The 8,110-nt window shown below is 50.4% G+C and overlaps 1 protein-coding gene across 1 annotated transcript in view; it reads left to right on the forward strand.

Annotated features, from left to right (window-relative positions):
• The window catches only part of LOC126635223 (uncharacterized), a 113,519-nt gene extending 106,634 nt beyond the window's left edge, over nucleotides 1-6,885 (forward strand). Inside the window, exons 2-3 of the mRNA XM_050306252.1 lie at nucleotides 5,065-6,399; nucleotides 6,600-6,885. Coding sequence (XP_050162209.1) covers nucleotides 5,279-6,399; nucleotides 6,600-6,885 — 1,407 coding nt within the window. The 5' untranslated portion in view covers nucleotides 5,065-5,278. The remainder of the gene's footprint in view (nucleotides 1-5,064; nucleotides 6,400-6,599) is intronic.
• The last annotated feature ends 1,225 nt before the right edge of the window (nucleotides 6,886-8,110 follow it).

Genomic DNA, 8,110 nt, shown 5'->3' on the forward strand with positions numbered 1-8,110 from the left:
AGGTGAGTGAGGGGTGGGTCAGGCTCGTTAGCAAGTGCTGGGGAGGCTATATAAGAACCCTCCAGGAGAACTACTCAGCCATTTGCTGCTCAGGCTTGACTCTTCCTCAGAACCAATTAAGGTGAGTGAGGGGTGGGTCAGGCTCAGTTAGCAAGTGCTGGGGGAGGCTATATAAGAACCTCCAGGAGCGTGAGCGAACTTCGCTCACGCACCCCCACAGGAGTAGACTAACAGGGTGTGGCACAACAATTTCAAGGCATTTCAAGCCTGCAGGGCACAACCAGCTCCCTTTTCTTGTAGGTGAGTGTGCTTTTTAAAGCTAACAATGGTTTCCAGAAAAACAAAACTGTTACTGCTGTTAATACTAGGAGTGTGTTTGCTCAGACACTCCCCTCGAAGAAGGATGCAGCCACCCAGGTCTCTGGGTGTGCTGAGTGTCTGAGCCTGACGTTGGTACCGGAGGATGGTGTAGGAGGTAGCTGTGTACGATGCGAGCAGGTGAGTGATTTGCTGTGCCTTGTAGCAGAACTTAAGGAAGAGGTAGAGAGATTAAGGTGCATTAGGGAGAGTGAAAAAGAAATTGACTGGTGGAGTCAAACCCTTTTAAACCCTAAGGAAGTCCAACAGGAGACGGCGAAGCCCTGCCTCTCCTGCCATAAGACAGATGGAGCAGACCAAAATGATGGGGGGAATGGAAACAGGTCCCTAATGGGAGAGGTAGAAGAATTCTTTCTAGACCCCCATCACCCCTCAGGGTGCCCTTTGAAGAATAGATACGAGACTCTGGACCCAGACAGTCAGGTAGAGGACAGCCAAGATGATCCCTCTAGAGAGCCTCCTTGTTTGGCCCCGTCCAAAAGACGGATTACAACCACAGGTATAAAAAAAAAAGAAGGGTAGTTGTAGTCGGTGACTCCCTTTTGAGGGGAACTGAGGGCCCTATATGTCGCCCAGACCCATCCCAGAGAGAAGTATGCTGCCTTCCTGGGGCCAGGGTGAGGGATATTAGTAGGAGACTTCCTGAGTTAATTCAGCCCTCAGACTATTATCCTCTGGTGGTAGTCCAGGCTGGCAGTGAGGACATTAATCAAAGAAGTGCCAAGATAATTAAAAAGACTTTAAAGCACTGGGTCAGTCAGTTCAGGGGACAGGAGCACAGGTGATATTTGCCTCAGTTCCTGTACTATCTGGGATGGATGAGGAGTTAAATAAAGAGAGGAGTAAAAAGCCCAACTCCTCAACAGATGGCTAAAGAATTGGTGCCACCATCAAAATTTTGGTTTCTTTGACCATGGGGCAAACTCCATGGTACCTAGTTTCTTAAAATCAGATGGGATTCATCTTTCTAGGAAGAATAAGAGGACTGTAGCCCATAAGTTAGCGAGGCTGATTAGGAGGGCTTTAAACTAGGTTTGAAGGGGGAAGGGGTTGAAACCGGGCTCTCCAGTGATCAGCCTAAGGATGGAAAGCCTGAGTTAAGAATTAAATCAACAGCCCACCTGAAGTGCATGTACACTAATGCACGCAGTATGGGCAACAAACAAGAGGAGCTGGAGGCAATTGTGCAGCAGGAAGGCTATGATGTAGTCGCCATCACAGAAACATGGTGGGATGACTCGCATGTCTGGAGTGCTGCTATGGAAGGCTATAAGCTCTTCAGGAAGAACAGGCAGGGGAGGAGAGGTGGAGGGGTGGCTTTATATGTTAGAGACTCTCTGGACCCTGTTGAACTTGAGGTCAGCAACAATAAGGTTGAGTGCCTGTGGATCAAAATCAGGGGGAAGACCAACAAGACTGACATCATCATGGGTGTCTGTTACAGACCGCCCTACCAGGATGATGAAGGGGATGAATTATTCTACAAGCAGCTGGCGGATGTCTCAAAATTGTCAGCCCTTGTCCTTGTAGGTGACTTTAACCTGCCAGATATCTGCTGGGAGCTCAATACTGCAGAGAAGAGGCAGTCTAGGAATTTCCTGGAGTGTATAGAGGACAATTTCCTTCATCAACTGGTAAATGAACCTACCAGGGGTAAGGCCCCGCTAGACCTGCTGTTTACAAACAGAGAGGAGCTGGTGGGAGATATAGTGGTTGAAGGCCGCCTAGGAAATAGTGATCATGAAATAATAGAATTTTCAATACTCAGAGATTCAAGGAGAAATAACAATAAAACCTCTACGCTGGACTTTCGGAGGGCAGATTTTGACCTATTCAGAAGTCTAGTCCAGAGCATACCCTGGGAAACAACCCTTGAAAACAAGGGAGTCCAGGAGGGATGGATGTGCTTCAAACAGGAAGTTTTGAGTGCACAGGAACAGGCCATACCGGTGTGCCGAAAGGCAAGCCGGCGGGGAAGACAACCAGCCTGGTTAAACAGGGAGATTCTGAAGGAAATCAGGGATAAAAAGAGAGTTTATCGACTATGGAAGAGAGGGCTGGCTACTTACGAAGAATTCAGGAAGACAGCTAGATCATGCAGAAAGAAAATCAGGGATACAAAAGCGCAATTTGAAGTTAAATTGGCCACTTCTGTTAGGGATAACAAAAAGTCCTTCTATAAATACATTAATAACAAAAGGAGGGGCAAAGAAACCCTCCATTCTTTGATGGACTCGGAGGGAAACAGTAGTTAATAGAGATGAGGAGAAGGCTGAGGTACTTAACACCTACTTTGCCTCAGTTTTTACCAGTAAGACAGGTGGCCCTCAAGGCAACTGGCCTCTGGAGCTGGTAGACAGAGAGAGGGAACCAAATAGCCCCCTGTATTCCAGGAGGAAATAGTTAGTGACTTACTGAGCCACCTGGATCCTCACAAGTCTATGGGACCAGATGGGATCCATCCTAGAGTAATGAGGGAGCTGGCAGAAGAGCTTGCCAAGCCGCTCTCCATTATCTTCCAACAGTCCTGGCTCACTGGGGAGGTCCCACATGATTGGAAGTTGGCAAATATCACCCCAATCCATAAAAAGGCTGCAAGGCTGACCCTGGTAACTACAGACCTGTCAGCCTGACCTCGGTGCCTGGCAGAGTTATGGAACAGATCATCCTGTGTGCAATCACACAGCACCTACAAGATGGACAAGGGATCAGACCCAGCCAGCACGGGTTTAGGAGAGGCAGATCCTGTTTGACCAACCTGATCTCCTTTTACGATCAGGTGACTCAACTGGTGGACGAGGGGAAGGCTGTGGATGTGGTCTATCTGGACTTCAGCAGAGCCTTTGACACTGTCTCCCATAATATACTCCTGGAAAGCTGGCAGCCCATGGCTTGGACAGGGGCACTCTGTGCTGGGTTAGGAACTGGCTGGAGGGCCGGGCCCAAAGAGTGCTGGTGAACGGGGCTGCCTCCAGCTGGCGGCCGGTCACCAGTGGTGTCCCCCAGGGATCAGTGCTGGGCCCAGTCCTGTTTAACATCTTTATCGATGACCTAGATGAGGGATTGAGTCCATCATCAGCAAATTTGCTGATGACACCAAGTTGGGAGGGAGTGTCAACCTACCAGAAGGCAGGAGGGCTCTGCAGAGGGACCTGGATAGACTGGAGAGATGGGCTGACTCCAATGGGATGAAGTTCAACAAGGCCAAGTGCCGGGTCCTGCACTTTGGCCACAACAACCCCTGCAGCGCTACAGGCTGGGGACAGAGTGGTTGGAGAGCAGCCAGGTGGAAAGGGACCTGGGGGTGCTGATTGACAGGAAGCTGAACATGAGCCAGCAGTGTGCCCAGGTGGCCAAGAAGGCCAATGGCATCCTGGCCTGCATCAAGAACAGTGTGGCCAGCAGGAGCAGGGCAGTGATCCTTCCCCTGTACTCTGCGTTGGTGAGGCCGCACCTTGAGTATTGTGTTCAGCTCTGGGCCCCTCAGTTCAGGAAGGATATTGAGGTGCTGGAGCGGGTCCAGAGAAGAGCAACCAGGCTGGTGAAGGGACTTGAGCACAAGTCCTATGAGGAGAGGCTGAGGGAGCTGGGATTGTTTAGTCTAGAGAAGAGAAGGCTTAGAGGTGACCTCATCACTCTCTTCAACTACCTGAAGGGAAGTTATAGCCAGGTGGGGGTTGGTCTCTTCTCCCAGACAACCAACAACAGGACAAGGGGACATGGGCTCAAGCTCTGCCAGGGGAAGTTTAGGTTAGATGTTAGGAAGAAATTCTTTACAGAGAGGGTGATCAGGCATTGGAACGGCCTGCCCAGAGAGGTGGTGGATTCACCATCCCTGGAAGTTTTTAAAAAGAGATTGGACATGGCCCTTAGTGCCATGATATAGTAATTAGAGTTGGATCAGGGGTTGGACTTGATGATCTTGGAGGTCTTTTCCAACCCAATCTATTCTATGATTCTATGATTCTATGATTATTTATTATATTAATAACTGCTACATATGGCGCCCGGAACAGGGACCTAAGCCTTATCCTGCATCAGGAAGAAATACAGACAAGACGTCAGGAACCAGCCTATATTTAATGCTGAGGGACGTCCGCCGTGAAAAAGAAAGAAATGTCAGGTACCAGGGGAAGAAAACTCTGATGGGCATAGGCGGGAGAAACCGCAATTGAGCTCGAAAAAAGGCCTGAATTTGGTAGGAAATTGCCTACGTTTTGAGAGGACGCTCTCGAGAAGAAAAATCTACGTCCCAGGTGAGAGGGCGGGAGAAAAAACAAAAAGAGAAAAAATGAAAACTTTTAATTCACGTGAACCGCAGAATATTGCAAAAGCCTTAAGCTTAATATTGAAAAGACTTTGGAGACAAGTTAACAAACATAAAATAGCTGGACTTTTAAAGTTGATGAAAATAACTCTTTTAGGACTGCTGTTATTTACAATTCTTAATGAAATTACTTGGAAAGAGGAGTGGAGAAACAGAGAGAAAACAGAAGTAAAAAAGGTGGACACTTTAAAACCCTCGCAAGAGAACTCGTCCACAGAGAGAAACTTTGAATCTTCACCTCCCCCAAACATTGTAAAGCATGGAACTCCACGTGCTACTGTAGTGTGGAAAGGGGGAGGGGGTCCGAGAGCACGGAAGAAAAGCCTTAGAATATACCTTTTTGTACTGAATTTTTGCAGAGGCGTGAATTCCAGGAAGAAGGCGCGTGTCGCGGATTATGTGACTGGTAAAAGGGAACAAACTTTGAATCCCCAAGCCATTAAAAACCTGCAGACACGTGCAGACCACGCCGGAGCATGGGCAGCGCCATATTACCCATGCCGGGAGCAAGAGGTAGTGCCTTCTCTTCCTGTCTCGTGGCCATGTTGTGGACTGCCTCTGCTGGAGGTATGCATGGAACATGGTCCGTGCTGGGAACCGGTAACTAAGCAACAGCTGCTGTGCGTACCAGCAACAGTGGCGCGATGTTTAAAAAAGATGGAGAACGTGATAGCGGCAAAGTGCGTGGTGAGAGATTCGAAACAGCGACCACAGACCAAGTCCCCCCGCCTCGCCACGAGGACACCCCGTCATGGACCATGGCGGCGGTGGGATCGAGAAAACTCCGAGCCGAAGCGGCTGAGCGGAGCCGGGGCCATAAGCATCAGCGCCAATGTGGACCCTGCGCCTGCCGAAGGCAGCAAGCCCAGCCCATCCGCTGCGGGCAGCGCCGCGCCCGGAGTGATGCCGGGCAGGGTGGCTGGGGCGCCGCGGGGCACTGAGGGCGGCACGGCCGCCGAGAAGGGGTCCATGCCGTTGTCCGCAGCAGTGGCCGCTCCCCTGGACGAGACCACGTCCAACGGTGTGTATGTCCCACCCGCGGCCAACGGTGATGTGGAGCCCATGGTGTCCACCATGTCGTTCGTGGACTTCCTAATGCAACTAGAGGACTACACGCCCACAATACCAGATGCCGTGACAGAGCGTCTTGGAGCAGCGTGGAGCCGCTCAAGACTACGAGTGGAGAACCGAGCGACCGAACAGGCTTGCGCCGGGGGTGTAACGCAGGTTTGTAAATGGGACCAGGGGTGGCAATTCAGACTAGCAAAGTCAAGACTGCTTGCAAAGTTCCGTGCTGCTGTAGCGGCCCTCGCACAATTAGCAGACCGGAACAAGCAGCGGGGTGGCGCGAGGCTGTCGGGACACTCAGCAGCCGCGGCGAGACAGGCTGGGGGCGGAGCTGCGCGAGGCTCCGCAGGACTGCTGGGGGCAGCTCCGACCCCCCTGGGCCGAGGCTCGGCAGCGACAGCAACTTCATCTCGCGGTAGCGGCTGGTGTCGACCAGGCTGCTGCGGCGGTTCCTGCGCAAACCCAGATGGCAGCGGCGGCGGCACCACCGGGAGCAGTGGGCCCGGCGCACAGCGAGAAGGGGGCCGGGCAGCTGGAGCGGTGCCGCCATGGGGCGCCTCTGCCTGGAGGCCGCAAGCGGGCCAAGGTCCGGTCGAGGCACAGACGAACGGGAGTCGGAGACCCGAGTACGGAAGCCCCGCCGCAGCTGGCGGCGACTCCCGCCGCACCCCCAACCCACGTGAAGCTCCTGGCGGAGCTCCGCGTGGAACCCCGGCCCGGGGAGGCAGCCACCGTGCCTGAGGAGAAGCCGCGGGGCGGCCCCGCGGCCATCCCGGGAGGCCGAGCAGGCTTGCGCCGGGACTGTGGCACAAGTTTGTAAATGCAGCTGGGGCGGCGCGGGGCAGCGCAGCGGCTTCGGTGAGCACGTGTCGGCGGTGCAGAGCTGCGAGGCCTTCGCCACCCGCCTGCACCTGGAGCGCGGGCAGCCCGTACTGGCAGCCGGGCCGTACCTAGAGCTGACGGTCGCGTTCTGCTACACAAGCCAGCCCGCCCGTGCCACCGCTCCCCTGAAGCGGACCGCGCGGCCGCAGCAGTGCGGCCTGGGACAGCCGCACATGCGGCACAGCGTGGCGCTGCCACTCAGCCGCCACGGGGGCACGGCGCCGGGCTGAGCCGAGGCCCGGCGGCGATGACCAGCGACATGGCCCCCACCGCAAGCGGACCGGGCCATGGCCGCAGCGACTCTGGCTCCTCCGGGAGCATCAACAGTAACAACGCCGCCTCCCCACCCCTGTGAGAGAGGCGGCGGCGGCCCGGGCAAGGACCTGGGCCGGGGCCAAAACTATACAGACACTAAATTTACTGACTGTTTTTACATGTTTTACACATAAGCCTTTAAAAATTATTACAAATGTTTTTATCTAAAATAATTTAGTTAACTGTCTTTAGTTTTCTATTTACACTAATAAGAGAGAAAAATTCAACCTTGCCTTATTAATACATTTTTAAGTTTCTAATTTCGCTGTAGCTTTGTTTAAATTACTAATAGTCACATTTACTGAGTATTGTTTAAAATTATTAATTTCTTAAATATATCTAAATAAGTTTAAGTTTGTAACTATCTCGTTTAAGTAGTAATTAGCATCTTTAAGAATTTCTATTGTTATTGATTATAATAGTAACCTACCTATTCATTTCTTTATGTACACACTCAAGAATGTACGCACTACTTACCAGTATTATACCTTTAAATTCATTAACTTTCAATATTCACAACTAAAAAAGAGGAGTACACGGTGAGAATATACATGTAATTAAGTAAGTAAATCCTAAGTCAAACAATTTTCATTCTGACCAAACACTACATAAAAGTTTAAGTCGTATAACTAGAACATGAAAACAAAATAAAGATTACATGTATGCATGAATGAAAAATGATTGGAGTGGCCACCCGAATGAGTGAAAGAGAGATTGTGTGAATGTATGAATCTATGTGAACCATTTACACCTTATACAAAATATCTGAAACGAACACACACAACAAACACTACCTCTAATACATCGCCTTAATAAAAGAACTCAAAACATGATGTTCCTCCTTTAAACTTTTCCTTGTGTTCTAATAAAGTAAGTTTTCCCCAGTTATGTGTAGACCCTCAGATAATAAAAGTTTTTGTTCTACCCAATTGCAGAAGACCCTTAGGTAAATAAGGTTTTTGATTAATAAAGTTTTATTATTGCATAGAACTCTTAGGTATATAAGGTTTAAACAAGAAATAAGTTTACTATGTCAAGTGAAAAATATTTTGTTAAGAATTGCACTGTTTTTTGAATTTACACTGTTTTGTATCTTGTTATTAATAAAAATGGGGGAATTATGGGGTCTGGTTACACCAA

Source organism: Myiozetetes cayanensis, unplaced genomic scaffold (assembly GCF_022539395.1).
Source record: "Myiozetetes cayanensis isolate MyiCay16 unplaced genomic scaffold, myiCay2020 scf116, whole genome shotgun sequence".
NCBI classification, from domain to species: domain Eukaryota; kingdom Metazoa; phylum Chordata; class Aves; order Passeriformes; family Tyrannidae; genus Myiozetetes; species Myiozetetes cayanensis.